The 17,780-nt window shown below is 46.4% G+C and overlaps 1 protein-coding gene across 2 annotated transcripts in view; it reads right to left on the reverse strand.

Annotated features, from left to right (window-relative positions):
• Positions 1–17,780, reverse strand: part of GALNT14 (polypeptide N-acetylgalactosaminyltransferase 14) — a 473,304-nt gene that overhangs the window by 15,301 nt on the left and 440,223 nt on the right. For both annotated transcript variants that reach the window (XM_069768378.1, XM_069768379.1), the window contains exon 13: positions 14,929–15,073. In XM_069768378.1, the coding sequence (XP_069624479.1) occupies positions 14,929–15,073 (145 nt within the window). The remainder of the gene's footprint in view (positions 1–14,928; positions 15,074–17,780) is intronic.

Genomic DNA, 17,780 nt, shown 5'->3' on the forward strand with positions numbered 1-17,780 from the left:
TATTATAGTAGTTATATTCTTGTACATAGGAGCAGCATTATAGTAGTTATATTCTTGTATATAGGGGCAGTATTATAGTAGTTATATTCTTGTACATAGGAGCAGTATTATAGTAGTTATATTCTCCTACATAGGGCAGTATTATAGTAGTTATATTCTTGTACATAGGGGCAGTATTATAGTAGGTATATTCTTGTACATAGGAGCAGTATTATAGTGTTATATTCTTGTACATAGGGGAAGTATTATAGTACTTATATTCTTGGACATAGGAGCAGTATTACAGTAGTTATATTCCTGTACATAGGGGCAGTATTATAGTAGTTATATTCTTGTACATAAGAGCAGTATTATAGTAGTTATATTCTTGTACATAGGAGCAGTATTATAGTAGTTATATTCTTGTACATAGGAGCAGTATTATAGAAGTTATATTCTTGTACATAGGAGCAGTATTATAGTAGTTATATTCTTGTATATAGGGGACAGTATTATAGTAGTTATATTCTTGTACATAGGAGCAGTATTATAGTAGTTATATTCTTGTACATAAGAGCAGTATTATAGTAGTTATATTCTTGTACATAGGAGCAGTATTATAGTAGTTATATTCTTGTACATAGGAGCAGTATTATAGAAGTTATATTCTTGTACATAGGGGAAGTATTATAGTACTTATATTCTTGGACATAGGAGCAGTATTATAGTAGTTATATTCTTGTATATAGGGGACAGTATTATAGTAGTTATATTCTTGTACATAGGAGCAGTATTATAGTAGTTATATTCTTGTACATAGGGCAGTATTATAGTAGGTATATTCTTGTACATAGGGGCAGTATTATAGTGTTATATTCTTGTACATAGGGGAAGTATTATAGTAGTTATATTCTTGGACATAGGAGCAGTATTATAGTAGTTATATTCTTGGACATAGGAGCAGTATTATAGTAGTTATATTCTTGGACATAGGAGCAGTATTATAGTAGTTATATTCTTGTACATAGGGGCAGTATTATAGTAGTTATATTTTTGTACATAGGGGCAGTATTATAGTGTTATATTCTTGTACATAGGGGAAGTATTATAGTAGTTATATTCTTGGACATAGGAGCAGTATTATAGTAGTTATATTCTTGTACATAGGGACAGTATTATAGTAGTCATATTCGTGTACATAGGGGCAGTATTATAGTAGTTATATTCTTGTACATAGGAGCAGTATTATAGTAGTTATATTCTTGTATATAGGGGCAGTATTATAGTAGTCATATTCGTGTACATAGGGGCAGTATTATAGTAGTTATATTCTTGGACATAGGAGCAGTATTATAGTAGTTATATTCTTGTACATAAGAGCAGTATTATAGTAGTTATATTCTTGGACATAGGAGCAGTATTATAGTAGTTATATTCTTGTACATAGGAGCAGTATTATAGTAGTTATATTCTTGTACATAAGAGCAGTATTATAGTAGTTATATTCTTGTACATAGGAGCAGTATTATAGTAGTTATATTCTTGTACATAGGGGCAGTATTATAGTAGTTATATTCTTGTACATAGGGGCAGTATTATAATAGTTATATTTTTGTACATAGGGGCAGTATTATAGTGTTATATTCTTGTACATATGGGAAGTATTATAGTAGTTATATTCTTGGACATAGGAGCAGTATTATAGTAGTTATATTCTTGTACATAGGGGCAGTATTATAGTAGTCATATTCGTGTACATAGGGGCAGTATTATAGTAGTTATATTCTTGTACATAGGAGCAGTATTATAGTAGTTTTATTCTTGTATATAGGGGCAGTATTATAGTAGTTATATTCTTGTACATAGGAGCAGTATTATAGTAGTTATATTCTTGTACATAGGGGCAGTATTATAGTAGTTATATTCTTGTATATAGGGGCAGTATTATAGTAGTCATATTCGTGTACATAGGGGCAGTATTATAGTAGTTATATTCTTGTACATAGGAGCAGTATTATAGTAGTTATATTCTTGTACATAGGGGCAGTATTATAGTAGTTATATTCTTGTACATAGGAGCAGTATTATAGTAGTTATATTCTTGTACATAGGGGCAGTATTATAGTAGTTATATTCTTGTACATAGGGGCAGTATTATGGTAGTTATATTCTTGTATATAGAAGCAGTATTATAGTATCTATATTCTTCTACATATAGGACAGTATTATAGTATTTAATTCTAAGCAGTAAAAAATGTACGTAAACTACTGTAATCACAATCTTTTCTGTATGATTTGTTACAGATATTAATAGTCAATGACTGGAACATGCCCTTAATATCGGATACTTTCCAATAAAACTACTTAGTACTTTTAATAATAGATGATTTCGGGATGTAATGGTCTAAGTCTCTAAGAACACTTATGCATCAGGATGCAATGATGTCATGGAGGTAAAGTCACTTTCCTAACTTGAAGACGTCTCTGTGTATTAATAGTTTAATATATTCAATACACATTTGTCTGCCCATGTCCTATAATAGTCAGGAGATACAGAAGACGTTACATGGGGTTAATATATCCACACTCACATTGTGCTGCAGACTGTGGACTCTTCGCACTAAGCGCTGTCATCTCGATGTTACAATGACTTTCACTATCTTATAATAAATGTGACAGCCTTCCCGGAAATAGCTGTGATAAATGGTCAATGAACAAGCATTTAGAGAAATGAATTCTTCACAATGATATCAGTCTGAGCTGTGGATTTCTGTTGAACCCATTTACATTTATGTGAAAAGAATTAAATGAGATTGTGGAGGTAAAGTACAATTTATACCGCTCTGTCACGTGCTCATGCCAGCGGGTTAAATGAATATCATCGAAAGACACGGCTAATAAATAAACCTGTTGAAGGTTACATCATGTGTCATGGCTGTATAGGATGGTATATAAATCTGTATGTAATGAGCTCCCTCTAGTGGTGGCTGTATAAATCTGTATGTAGTGATCTGCCCCTAGTGGTGGCTGTATAAATTTTCATGTAGTGAGCTCCCTCTAGTGGTGGCTGTATAAATCTGTATGTAGTGAGTTCCCCCTAGTGGTGACTGTATAAATCTGTATGCAGTGAGCTCCACCTAGTGGTGGCTGTATGAATCTGTATGTAGTGAGCTCCCCCTAGTGGATACTGTACAAATCTGTATGTAGTGAGTTCCCCCTAGTGGTGACTGTATAAATCTGTATGTAGTGAGTTCCCCCTAGTGGTGACTGTATAAATCTGTATGCAGTGAGCTCCACCTAGTGGTGGCTGTATGAATCTGTATGTAGTAAGTTCCCCCTAGTGGATACTGTACAAATCTGTATGTAGTGAGTTCCCCCTAGTGGTGACTGCATAAATCTGTATGTAGTGATCTCCCCCTAGTGGTGGCTGTATAAATCTGTATGTAGTGAGCTCCTTCTAGTGGTGGCTGTATAAATCTGTATGTAGTGAGCTCCCCCTAGTGGTGGCTGTATAAATCTGTATGTAGTGAGCTCCCCCTAGTGGTGGCTGTGTAAATCTGTATGTAGTGAGCTCCCTCTAGTGGTGGCTGTATAAATCTGTATGTAGTGAGCTCCCCCTAGTGGTGGCTGTATCAATCTGTATGTAGTGAGTTCCCCCTAGTGGTGACTGCATAAATCTGTATGTAGTGAGCGCCTCCTAGTGGTGACTGTATAAATCTGTATGTAGTGAGCTCCTTCTAGTGGTGGCTGTATAAATCTGTATGTAGTGAGCTCCTTCTAGTGGTGGCTGTATAAATCTGTATGTAGTGAGCTCCCTCTAGTGGTGACTGTATAAATCTGTATGTAGTGAGCTCCCCCTAGTGGTGGCTGTATAAATCTGTATGTAGTGAGCTCCCTCTAGTGGTGACTGTATAAATCTGTATGTAGTGAGCTCCCCCTAGTGGTGGCTGTATAAATCTGTATGCAGTGAGCTCCTTCTAGTGGTGGCTGTATAAATCTGTATGTAGTGAGCTCCCTCTAGTGGTGACTGTATAAATCTGAATCTAGTGATCTCCCCCTAGTGGTGGCTGTATAAATCTGTATGTAGTGAGCTCCCTCTAGTGGTGACTGTATAAATCTGTATGTAGTGAGCTCCCCCTAGTGGTGGCTGTATAAATCTGTATGTAGTGAGCTCCCTCTAGTGGTGGCTGTATAAATCTGTATGTATTGAGCTCCCTCTAGTGGTGGCTGAATAAATCTGTATGTATTGAGCTCCCTCTAGTGGTGGCTGTATAAATCTGTATGTAGTGAGCTCCCTCTAGTGGTGGCTGTATAAATCTATATGTAGTGAGCTCCCTCTAGTGGTGGCTGTATAAATCTGTATGTAGTGAGCTCCCTCTAGTGGTGGCTGAATAAATCTGTATGTATTGAGCTCCCTCTAGTGGTGGCTGTATAAATCTGTATGTAGTGAGCTCCCTCTAGTGGTGGCTGTATAAATCTGTATGTAGTGAGCTCCCTCTAGTGGTGGCTGTATAAATCTGTATGTAGTGAGCTCCCTCTAGTGGTGGCTGTATAAATCTGTATGTAGTGAGCTCCCTCTAGTGGTGGCTGTATAAATCTGTATGTAGTGAGCTCCCTCTAGTGGTGACTGTATAAATCTGAATCTAGTGATCTCCCCCTAGTGGTGGCTGTATAAATCTGTATGTAGTGAGCTCCCTCTAGTGGTGACTGTATAAATCTGTATGTAGTGAGCTCCCCCTAGTGGTGGCTGTATAAATCTGTATGTAGTGAGCTCCCCCTAGTGGTGACTGTATAAATCTGTATGTAGTGAGCTCCTTCTAGTGGTGGCTGTATAAATCTGTATGTAGTGAGCTCCTTCTAGTGGTGGCTGTATAAATCTGTATGTAGTGAGCTCCCTCTAGTGGTGACTGTATAAATCTGAATCTAGTGATCTCCCCCTAGTGGTGGCTGTATAAATCTGTATGTAGTGAGCTCCCTCTAGTGGTGACTGTATAAATCTGTATGTAGTGAGCTCCCCCTAGTGGTGGCTGTATAAATCTGTATGCAGTGAGCTCCCCCTAGTGGTGGCTGAATAAATCTGTATGTATTGAGCTCCCTCTAGTGGTGGCTGTATAAATCTGTATGTAGTGAGCTCCCTCTAGTGGTGGCTGTATAAATCTATATGTAGTGAGCTCCCTCTAGTGGTGGCTGTATAAATCTGTATGTAGTGAGCTCCCTCTAGTGGTGGCTGTATAAATCTATATGTAGTGAGCTCCCTCTAGTGGTGGCTGTATAAATCTGTATGTAGTGAGCTCCCTCTAGTGGTGGCTGTATAAATCTGTATGCAGTGAGCTCCCCCTAGTGGTGGCTGTATAAATCTGTATGTAGTGAGCTCCCTCTAGTGGTGGCTGTCTAAATCTGAATCTAGTGAGCTCCCCCTAGTGGTGACTATAAGAATCTGTATAGTAAGATCCCCCTAGTGGTGAGTGCAGGTATCTATTGAGTAATGTTTAATTCCCTCTCTAGCAGAAGATTTGGAACTTTGTGTTGGTATAATAATAATTAGGTATATCAGATATGTTTAGAACTTTACCATCCCTGAGTTTGGTATCGTCAGCATTGCAGGGCTGTACAGTGTATGTGACGGTATTTCTACACGTGTATTAGTGGCATGGCATTCAGCTCACCGTAAATGATAATCTCTAGAACCAATTTGGCCATCACCGAATTTGCGGATAATTCGTTTTGCAGCCACCAGCGAGTGCTACATTGTTGCAGGAGATACGTGGGTTATCGAACAGGGAAATCAGTGTGGCTGCGGCCGACGTTCACAGCGCACTGGACATTTATGGGACCCTCCACTGTGAATGGCGCTGATCCAGCGTTTGTTACCCGAGTGAGCCGAGCGATCTATTAATCTGCTGGTAATAGGAAACTGGAATTAGAAACATGGCAGTAACAATCGGCAGAGATGGAGCTTTGTACACAGCGTCCGGAGCCGGGAAGAGCTGACACCATGAATCTCCGGCTTTATGATATAATTGGAGGTCAGCGCGGGCCGTGGATTCACTTTATGTGTCAGGAAGACGAGCTCAGGAACGTCAGGTAATGGATTGTAATAAGTGCAGCAAATAATTCCACATTTACTCGGCAGCGCAGAACCCGGAGATCAGAGAATAAAGCAATCTCAGCAGTTTATCTGTCAGTGTAAGGAGCAATATACTTCCTTTATCTCCACGGTTTATCAATATTGAACAATACAATACAGTATCATACAATTAGGTTCTGTAGAAGGACGTAGATCTGGGGATTTATTATGATGGAATATAGGCTGAACTGGATGGACAAATGGCTTTTTTCGGCCTTACTAACTATGTTACTATGTTACTATGTTTTATCTATCCTCGCACAGCACAGGAGGAAGGGGCAGCGCAGTCAGCGCTGCTCTCCATCTACTATTACAGCTTGTAGGGGATCCTGTCTCCAGGACTCGCAATATTAAAGAGAAACGAAAACTTTGGGGATGTTTTTTATTTGTATACATATTTTAGGCTTTTTAATTATAAGCAGACGGGTGGTATTCCAGGTCCTGAGACCAACAGATCGCTCAAAAGACTTCTGAGAAGAGCACAGGTAAAGAGACAAAAGAGCGCACAGTGCAGAACAGATCAGGAGACAGGAGAGCGCACAGATCAGGAGACAGGAGAGCGCACAGTGCAGCACAGATCAGGAGACAGGAGAAAGCACAGTGCAGCACAGATCAGGAGACAGGAGAGAGCACAGTGCAGCACAGATCAGGAGACAGGAGAAAGCACAGTGCAGCACAGATCAGGAGACAGGAGAGAGCACAGTGCAGCACAGATCAGGAGACAGGAGAGAGCACAGTGCAGCACAGATCAGGAGACAGGAGAAAGCACAGTGCAGCACAGATCAGGAGACAGGAGAGAGCACAGTGCAGCACAGATCAGGAGACAGGAGAGAGCACAGTGGAGCACAGATCAGGAGACAGGAGAGAGCACACAGATCAGGAGACAGGAGAGCGCACAGTGGAGCACAGATCAGGAGACAGGAGAGCGCACAGTGGAGCACAGATCAGGAGACAGGAGAGCGCACAGTGCAGCACAGATCAGGAGACAGGAGAGCGCACAGATCAGGAGACAGGAGAGCGCACAGATCAGGAGACAGGAGAGCGCACAGTGCAGCACAGATCAGGAGACAGGAGAAAGCACAGTGCAGCACAGATCAGGAGACAGGAGAGAGCACAGTGCAGCACAGATCAGGAGACAGGAGAGAGCACAGTGGAGCACAGATCAGGAGACAGGAGAGAGCACACAGATCAGGAGACAGGAGAGCGCACAGTGGAGCACAGATCAGGAGACAGGAGAGCGCACAGTGGAGCACAGATCAGGAGACAGGAGAGCGCACAGTGCAGCACAGATCAGGAGACAGGAGAGCGCACAGATCAGGAGACAGGAGAGCGCACAGATCAGAAGACAGGAGAGCGCACAGTGCAGCACAGATCAGGAGACAGGTGAGAGCACAGTGCAGCACAGATCAGGAGACAGGAGAGTGCACAGTGCAGCACAGATCAGGAGACAGGAGAGACCACAGATCAGGAGACAGGAGAGCGCACAGTGCAGCACAGATCAGGAGACAGGAGAGCGCATAGTGCAGCACAGATCAGGAGACAGGAGAGAGCACAGTGCAGCACAGATCAGGAGACAGAAGAGCACACAGATCAGGAGACAGGAGAGCGCACAGTGGAGCACAGATCAGGAGACAGGAGAGCGCACAGTGCAGAAGAGATCAGGAGACAGGAGAGCGCACAGTGCAGCACAGATCAGGAGACAGGAGAGCGCACAGTGGAGCACAGATCAGGAGACAGGAGAGCGCACAGATCAGGAGACAGGAGAGCGCACAATGGAGCACAGATCAGGAGACAGGAGAGCGCACAGTGGAGCACAGATCAGGAGACAGGAGAGCGCACAGATCAGGAGACAGGAGAGCGCACAGATCAGGAGACAGTAGAGCGCACAGTGCAGCACAGATCAGGAGACAGGAGAGAGCACAGTGCAGCACAGATCAGGAGACAGGAGAGCGCACAGTGCAGCACAGATCAGGAGACAGGAGAGTGCACAGTGCAGCACAGATCAGGAGACAGGAGAGCGCACAGTGCAGAACAGATCGGGAGACAGGGGAGCGCACAGTGCAGCACAGATCAGGAGACAGAAGAGCGCACAGTGGAGCACAGATCAGGAGACAGGAGAGCGCACATATCAGGAGACAGGAGAGCGCACAGTGGAGCACAGATCAGGAGACAGGAGAGCACACAGATCAGGAGACAGGAGAGTGCACAGTGGAGCACAGATCAGGAGACAGGAGAGCGCACAGTGCAGCACAGATCAGGAGACAGGAGAGCGCACAGTGGAGCACAGATCAGGAGACAGGAGAGCGCACAGATCAGGAGACAGGAGAGCGCACAATGGAGCACAGATCAGGAGACAGGAGAGCGCACAGTGGAGCACAGATCAGGAGACAGGAGAGCGCACAGATCAGGAGACAGGAGAGCGCACAGATCAGAAGACAGGAGAGCGCACAGTGCAGCACAGATCAGGAGACAGGTGAGAGCACAGTGCAGCACAGATCAGGAGACAGGAGAGTGCACAGTGCAGCACAGATCAGGAGACAGGAGAGACCACAGATCAGGAGACAGGAGAGCGCACAGTGCAGCACAGATCAGGAGACAGGAGAGCGCATAGTGCAGCACAGATCAGGAGACAGGAGAGAGCACAGTGCAGCACAGATCAGGAGACAGAAGAGCACACAGATCAGGAGACAGGAGAGCGCACAGTGGAGCACAGATCAGGAGACAGGAGAGCGCACAGTGCAGAAGAGATCAGGAGACAGGAGAGCGCACAGTGCAGCACAGATCAGGAGACAGGAGAGCGCACAGTGGAGCACAGATCAGGAGACAGGAGAGCGCACAGATCAGGAGACAGGAGAGCGCACAATGGAGCACAGATCAGGAGACAGGAGAGCGCACAGTGGAGCACAGATCAGGAGACAGGAGAGCGCACAGATCAGGAGACAGGAGAGCGCACAGATCAGGAGACAGTAGAGCGCACAGTGCAGCACAGATCAGGAGACAGGAGAGAGCACAGTGCAGCACAGATCAGGAGACAGGAGAGCGCACAATGCAGCACAGATCAGGAGACAGGAGAGTGCACAGTGCAGCACAGATCAGGAGACAGGAGAGCGCACAGTGCAGAACAGATCGGGAGACAGGGGAGCGCACAGTGCAGCACAGATCAGGAGACAGAAGAGCGCACAGTGGAGCACAGATCAGGAGACAGGAGAGCGCACAGATCAGGAGACAGGAGAGCGCACAGTGGAGCACAGATCAGGAGACAGGAGAGCGCACAGTGGAGCACAGATCAGGAGACAGGAGAGCGCACAGATCAGGAGATAGGAGAGCGCACAGATCAGGAGACAGGAGAGCGCACAGTGCAGCACAGATCAGGAGACAGGAGAGAGCACAGTGCAGCACAGATCAGGAGACAGGAGAGCGCACAGTGCAGCACAGATCAGGAGACAGGAGAGCACACAGTGCAGCACAGATCAGGAGACAGGAGAGCGCATAGTGCAACACAGATCAGGAGACAGGAGAGCACACAGTGCAGCACAGATCAGGAGACAGGAGAGCGCACAGTGCAGCACAGATCAGGAGAAAGCACAGTGCAGCACAGATCAGGAGACAGGAGAGCGCACAGTGCAGCACAGATCAGGAGACAGGAGAGCGCACAGTGCAGCACAGATCAGGAGACAGGAGAGCGCATAGTGCAACACAGATCAGGAGACAGGAGAGCACACAGTGCAGCACAGATTAGGAGACAGTAGAGCGCACAGTGCAGCACAGATCAGGAGACAGGAGAGAGCACAGTGCAGCACAGATCAGGAGACAGGAGAGCGCACAGTGCAGCACAGATCAGGAGACAGGAGAGTGCACAGTGCAGCACAGATCAGGAGACAGGAGAGCGCACAGTGCAGAACAGATCAGGAGACAGGGGAGCGCATAGTGCAGCACAGATCAGGAGACAGAAGAGCGCACAGTGGAGCACAGATCAGGAGACAGAAGAGCGCACAGTGCAGCACAGATTAGGAGACAGGAGAGCGCACAGTGCAGCACAGATCAGGAGACAGGGGAGCGCACAGTGCAGCACAGATCAGGAGACAGAAGAGCGCACAGTGGAGCACAGATCAGGAGACAGGAGAGCGCACAGATCAGGAGACAGGAGAGCGCACAGTGGAGCACAGATCAGGAGACAGGAGAGCACACAGATCAGGAGACAGGAGAGCGCACAGATCAGGAGACAGGAGAGCGCACAGTGCAGCACAGATCAGGAGACAGGAGAGAGCACAGTGCAGCACAGATCAGGAGACAGGAGAGTGCACAGTGCAGCACAGATCAGGAGACAGGAGAGCACACAGTGCAGCACAGATCAGGAGACAGGAGAGCGCATAGTGCAACACAGATCAGGAGACAGGAGAGCACACAGTGCAGCACAGATCAGGAGACAGGAGAGCGCACAGTGCATCACAGATCAGGAGACAGGAGAGCGCACAGTGCAGCACAGATCAGGAGACAGGAGAGCGCACAGATCAGGAGATAGGAGAGCGCATTGTGCAGCACAGATCAGGAGACAGGAGAGCGCACAGTGGAGCACAGATCAGGAGACAGGAGAGCGCACAGATCAGGAGACAGGAGAGCGCACAGATCAGGAGACAGGAGAGCGCACAGTGCAGCACAGATCAGGAGACAGGAGAGAGCACAGTGCAGCACAGATCAGGAGACAGGAGAGCGCACAGTGCAGCACAGATCAGGAGACAGGAGAGCGCACAGTGCAGCACAGATCAGGAGACAGGAGAGCGCACAGTGCAGCACAGATCAGGAGACAGGAGAGCGCACAGTGCAGCACAGATCAGGAGACAGGAGAGCGCACAGTGCAGCACAGATCAGGAGACAGGAGAGCGCACAGTGCAGCACAGATCAGGAGACAGGAGAGCGCACAGTGCAGCACAGATCAAGAGACAGGAGAGCGCACAGTGCAGCACAGATCAGGAGACAGGAGAGCGCACAGTGCAGAACAGATCAGGAGTCAGGAGAGCGCACAGTGCAGCACAGATCAGGAGACAGGAGAGCGCACAGTGCAGAACAGATCAGGAGTCAGGAGAGCGCACAGTGCAGCACAGATCAGGAGACAGGAGAGCGCACAGTGCAGCACAGATCAGGAGACAGGAGAGCGCACAGTGCAGCACAGATCAGGAGACAGGAGAGCGCACAATGGAGCACAGATCAGGAGACAGGAGAGCGCACAGTGGAGCACAGATCAGGAGACAGGAGAGCGCACAGATCAGGAGACAGGAGAGCGCACAGATCAGGAGACAGTAGAGCGCACAGTGCAGCACAGATCAGGAGACAGGAGAGCGCACAGTGCAGAACAGATGCATTAGAAAGCAAATGAATTTATAAACCTTCCGCTCTGTGTTTTTTCTCTAATTAAATGGGCTAAAACATATAAAAGATTCCCCCAAAATTAGGTTACTCTTTACATTTATTAATATTATATTATTAAAGGCAACATGTCACTTCACCAAACGCTGTTAACTTGCAGACTAAATAGATCTTAGACCTAATAAAGCTGGTGTACTTTCTTTGAAAAATTTATGACAGAATGAATAATCATTTTTGAACATTTGAACTCAGTCTCCACCCATCTAGTCTGATTGACATCCTCTCAAAGTGCCTCCTTCCTTGTTTATGCTGAATCTCCATCTAATTAATCGTCTGATTTACAGCTTCTCCGTGCCTTATCTCCATGATGGATAGTCCTTCTTCATTCCCCCTCCTCCCTGCAGGTGAATATCCATCCTTTAGCCTGATGGACAGCTCCTCAGTGTCCCTCCTCCCTGCAGTTAACTATCCATCCTTTAGCCTGATGGATGGCTCCTCAGTGTCCCTCCTCCCTGCAGCTAACTATCCATCCTTTACCCCGATGGACGGCTCCTCAGTGTCCCTCCTCCCTGCAGTTAACTATCCATCCTTTAGCCTGATGGACAGCTCCTCAGTGTCCCTCCTCCCTGCAGTTAACTATCCATCCTTTAGCCTGATGGACAGCTCCTCAGTGTCCCTCCTCCCTGCAGTTAAGTTAACTATCCATTCTTTAGCCTGATGGACGGCTCCTCAGTGTCCCTCCTCCCTGCAGTTGACTATCCATTCTTTAACTTGATTGACAGCACCTCAGTATCCCTCCTCCGTGCAGTTGACTATCCATTCTTTAGCCTGATGGACAGCTCCTCAGTGTCCCTCCTCCCTGCAGTTGAATATCCATCCTCTAGCCTGATTTATGGCTCCTCAGTGTCCTTCCTCCCTGCAGTTGACTATCCATCTTTTACCCTGATTGACGGCTCCTCAGTGTCCCTCCTCCCTGCAGTTGACTATCCATTCTTTAGCCTGATGGACAGCTCCTCAGTATCCCTCCTCCCTGTAGTTGACTATCCATCCTTTAGCCTGATTGACAGCTCCTCAGTGTCCCTCATCCCTGCAGTTGAATATCCATCCTCTAGCCTGATTTACGGCTCCTCAGTGTCCTTCCTCCCTGCAGTTGACTATCCACCCTTTACCCTGATGGACGGCTCCTCAGTATCCCTCCTCCCTGTAGTTGACTATTTATCCTTTAGCCTGATTGACAGCTCCTCAGTGTCCCTCCTCCCTGCAGTTGAATATCCATCCTCTAGCCTGATTTATGGCTCCTCAGTGCCCTTCCTCCCTGCAGTTGACTATCCACCCTTTACCCTGATGGACGGCTCCTCAGTGTCCCTCCTCCCTGCAGTTGACTATCCATTCTTTACCCTGATGGACAGCTCCTCAGTGTCCCTCCTTCCTGCAGTTGACTATCCACCCTTTACCCTGATGGACAGCTCCTCAGTGTCCCTCCTCCCTGCAGTTAACTATCCATCCTTTAGCCTGATGGACAGCTCCTCAGTGTCCCTCCTCCCTGCAGTTGACTATCCATCCTTTAGCCTGATGGACAGCTCCTCAGTGTCCCTCCTCCCTGCAGTTGACTATCCATCCTTTAGCCTGATGGACAGCTCCTCAGTGTCCCTCCTCCCTGCAGTTGACTATCCATCCTTTAGCCTGATGGACGGCTCCTCAGTGTCCCTCCTCCCTGCAGTTGACTATCCATCCATTACCCTGATGGACAGCTCCTCAGTGTCCCTCCTCCCTGCAGTTGACTATCCATCCTTTAGCCTGATGGACAGCTCCTCAGTGTCCCTCCTCCCTGCAGTTGACTATCCATCCTTTAGCCTGATGGACAGCTCCTCAGTGTCCCTCCTCCCTGCAGTTAACTATCCATCCTTTAGCCTGATGGACAGCTCCTCAGTGTCCCTCCTCCCTGCAGTTGACTATCCACCCTTTACCCTGATGGACGGCTCCTCAGTGTCCCTCCTCCCTGCAGTTGACTATCCATTCTTTACCCTGATGGACAGCTCCTCAGTGTCCCTCCTTCCTGCAGTTGACTATCCACCCTTTACCCTGATGGACAGCTCCTCAGTGTCCCTCCTCCCTGCAGTTAACTATCCATCCTTTAGCCTGATGGACAGCTCCTCAGTGTCCCTCCTCCCTGCAGTTGACTATCCATCCTTTAGCCTGATGGACAGCTCATCAGTGTCCCTCCTCCCTGCAGTTGACTATCCATCCTTTAGCCTGATGGACAGCTCCTCAGTGTCCCTCCTCCCTGCAGTTGACTATCCATCCTTTAGCCTGATGGACGGCTCCTCAGTGTCCCTCCTCCCTGCAGTTGACTATCCATCCATTACCCTGATGGACAGCTCCTCAGTGTCCCTCCTCCCTGCAGTTGACTATCCATCCTTTAGCCTGATGGACAGCTCCTCAGTGTCCCTCCTCCCTGCAGTTGACTATCCATCCTTTAGCCTGATGGACAGCTCCTCAGTGTCCCTCCTCCCTGCAGTTAACTATCCATCCTTTAGCCTGATGGACAGCTCCTCAGTGTCCCTCCTCCCTGCAGTTGACTATCCATCCTTTAGCCTGATGGACAGCTCCTCAGTGTCCCTCCTCCCTGCAGTTGACTATCCATCCTTTAGCCTGATGGACGACTCCTCCTCAGTGAGTCTCTTTCCTGCTGATGCTAAATTCTCACATTGCTCAAGTACAAGCTGTATGGCCAGAAACTGAATACAGGTCCAATGAGCTCGCTCACTCTATAGCTGTACTCAAACAATGTTCATTTTGATATCTACAATACATACCAATTCTGACATTGATTTTCAAAGTAAGTACACCAGCCTCTTTAGATATAGATTTCTATTTAATAATCTATACAGTTTATTTTGTAAAATATGGGGAAAGATCTGGTTCAAAACAAATCTGTCACCATATTACAGAATACAAAATGTGCACATCATTAAATAGATCTTATATACCTGGAGAGGCTGGTGTACTTACTTGAAAATCTATATAAGGATGGTTGTATATTGCTGAAATTAAAATTGGTATTTCATAGTCTAGTCAGAGCTCCAGTCCTTTCATAAAGGACTCTATAACCACTCTTACATAAATTCCCACCATAAGTACACCAGACTCATCAGGTCAGTTTTTGGAAAATTTTAAATAAGAAAATCATCCATACTCAGGACTCCTCAGCTCCCCCTAGTGGTGGCTCAATGAAGACTGAATTTAAAGTTATCCATATGGTTGGAAACTGGAGAATCAAGAGAAAAAAACCATAATTATCATTTTGCTAAACAAGGATCCCTGACCTCAGCGTAGTAATAAAACAATCATTGATCCGTCATCTACAGCAGGGTCTGACGGGGACAAGAATCGGGGACTCCTCTTTATCAATATAGATATGTGCAAATGGATATTCTAGAGCAGGATACAGGAGGTACCTGAGATTTTTCGGACACCCCTTTAAGGCTGCTACAAGGTACTAGGTTTAGGGTGGGAGCATCCTGCCCTCCGGTCTTCTGGGACTCGACACATCGCTGCCTCTGTCTGATTATTCCTGATTTTGATAAGGATTCCTCCGGGATTCTGGAAAACACACGAACGACATCATTAAAATGGTCACCGGACAATGGAGAAATCGCCGACACGGGTCCAAAAGAACAAAAGAATCATCCATTCCGGAATGTTACAGAAACCTATGTGATCAATGACTTCTGATCATCGGGGCCCATAGAGTCCGACCTAATATTGATCATTTACTGCAAAGGACAGTCCCAGAAAATCATTTTTAATATCTCGTCAAAGTGTAATTTTTTTGAGTAATGCCTCTAAATTTCCAGAATTGACATAAATGTAAAAGAGAAAAAAATTCTACATGCACCGGCCACTAGAGGGAGCAACTGCATACCGTATTGTTATTCAGTTCAATATCTATATACATAATTGTCTAAGGGTCACTTCCGTCTGTCTGTCTGGCTGGGCAATATACTACGTGGCTGGCCAATATACTACGTCACTGGGCAATATACTACGTGGCTGGGCAATATACTACGTCGCTGGGCAATATACTACGTGGCTTGCCAATATACTACGTCACTGGGCAATATACTACGTGGCTGGGTAATATACTACGTGACTGGGCAATATACTACGTGACTGGGCAATATACTACGTGGCTGGGTAATATACTACATGGCTGGGTAATATACTACGTGGCTGGGTAATATACTACGTGGCTGGGCAATATACTACGTCACTGGGCAATATACTACGTGGCTGGGCAATATACTACGTGGCTGGGTAATATACTATGTGGCTGGGCAATATACTACGTCACTGAGCAATATACTACGTGGCTGGGCAATATACTACGTGGCTGGGGAATATACTACGTGACTGGGCAATATACTACGTGGCTGCGTAATATACTACGTGGCTGGGCAATATACTACGTGGCTGGGCAATATACTACGTGACTGGGTAATATACTACATGGCTGGGCAATATACTACGTGGCTGGGCAATATACTATGTGACTGGGCAATATACTACGTGGCTGGGTAATATACTACGTGGCTGGGGAATATACTGCGTGACTGGGCAATATACTACGTGGCTGCGTAATATACTACGTGGCTGGGCAATATACTACGTGGCTGGGCAATATAGTACGTGACTGGGTAATATACTACATGGCTGGGTAATATACTACGTGGCTGGGCAATATACTACGTGACTGGGCAATATACTACGTGACTGGGCAATATACTACGTGACTGGGCAATATACTACGTGGCTGGGCAATATACTACGTGGCTGGGTAATATACTACGTGGCTGGGTAATATACTACGTGGCTGGGTAATATACTATGTGGCTGGGCAATATACTACGTGGCTGGGTAATATACTACGTGGCTGGGTAATATACTACGTGACTGGGCAATATACTACGTGGCTGGGTAATATACTACGTGACTGGGCAATATACTACTTGGCTGGGCAATATACTACGTGACTGGGCAATATACTACGTGGCTGGGCAATATACTACGTGGCTGGGTAATATACTACGTGACTGGGCAATATACTACGTGGCTGGGCAATATACTACGTGGCTGCGCAATATACTATGTGGCTGGGCAATATACTACGTGGCTGGGTAATATACTACGTGACTGGGCAATATACTACGTGGCTGGGCAATATACTACGTGGCTGGGCAATATACTACGTGGCTGGGCAATATACTACGTGACTGGGCAATATACTACGTGACTGGGCAATATACTATGTGGCTGGGCAATATACTACGTGGACATGCATATTCTAGAATACCCGATGCGTTAGAATCGGGCAACCATCTAGTCTACTATATAATTGTCTAAGGGTCACTTCCGTCTTTCTGTCTGTCTGTCCTTCTGTCTGTCACAGATATTCATTGGTCGCAGCCTCTGTCGGTCATGGAAATCCAAGTCGCTGATTGGTCGCGGCAAAACAGCCGCGACCAATCAGCGACGGGCACAGCCTGGAAGAAAATGGCCGCTTCTTACTCCCTGCAGTCGGTGCCCGGCGCCCGCATACTCCCCTCCGGTCACCGCTCACACAGGGTTAATGCCGGCGGTAACGGACCGTGTTATGCCGCGGGTAACGCACTCCGTAACCGCTGCTATTAACCCTGTGTGTCCCCAACTTTTTACTACTGATGCTGCCTATGTGGCATCAGTAGTAAAAAGATCTAATGTTAAAAATAATAAAAAAACAAAAAACCTGCTATACTCACCCTCCGTCGTCCGACGATGCGCTCACACCTGCCGCCATCTTCCGTTCCCAGAGATGCATTGCGAAATTACCCAGAACACTTAGCGTTCTCGCGAGACCGCTAAGTCATCTGGGTAATTTCACAATGCATCCTGGGAACGGAAGATGGCGGCAGCCGCGCGCGTATCGCCGGAGCTTCACTGGATCCCAGGGGGTGAGTATATAACTATTTTTTATTTTAATTATTTTTTTTAACAGGGATATGGTGCCCAGGGGGTGAGTATATAACTATTTTTTATTTTAATTATTTTTTTTAACAGGGATATGGTGCCCACACTGCTGTATACTACGTGGTCTGTGTTACATACCGCGTGGCTGCTATATACTACCTGGCCAGTGTTAGATACTATGTGGGCTGTGTTATGTACTACATGGGCTGTGCTATATATTACGTGGCCACTGTTATATACTGCGTGGGCAGTGTTATATACTACGTGACTGCTATATACTGCGTGGCTTGTGTTATATACTGTC

This window comes from Ranitomeya imitator, chromosome 5, assembly GCF_032444005.1.
Source record: "Ranitomeya imitator isolate aRanImi1 chromosome 5, aRanImi1.pri, whole genome shotgun sequence".
Lineage (NCBI taxonomy): Eukaryota > Metazoa > Chordata > Amphibia > Anura > Dendrobatidae > Ranitomeya > Ranitomeya imitator.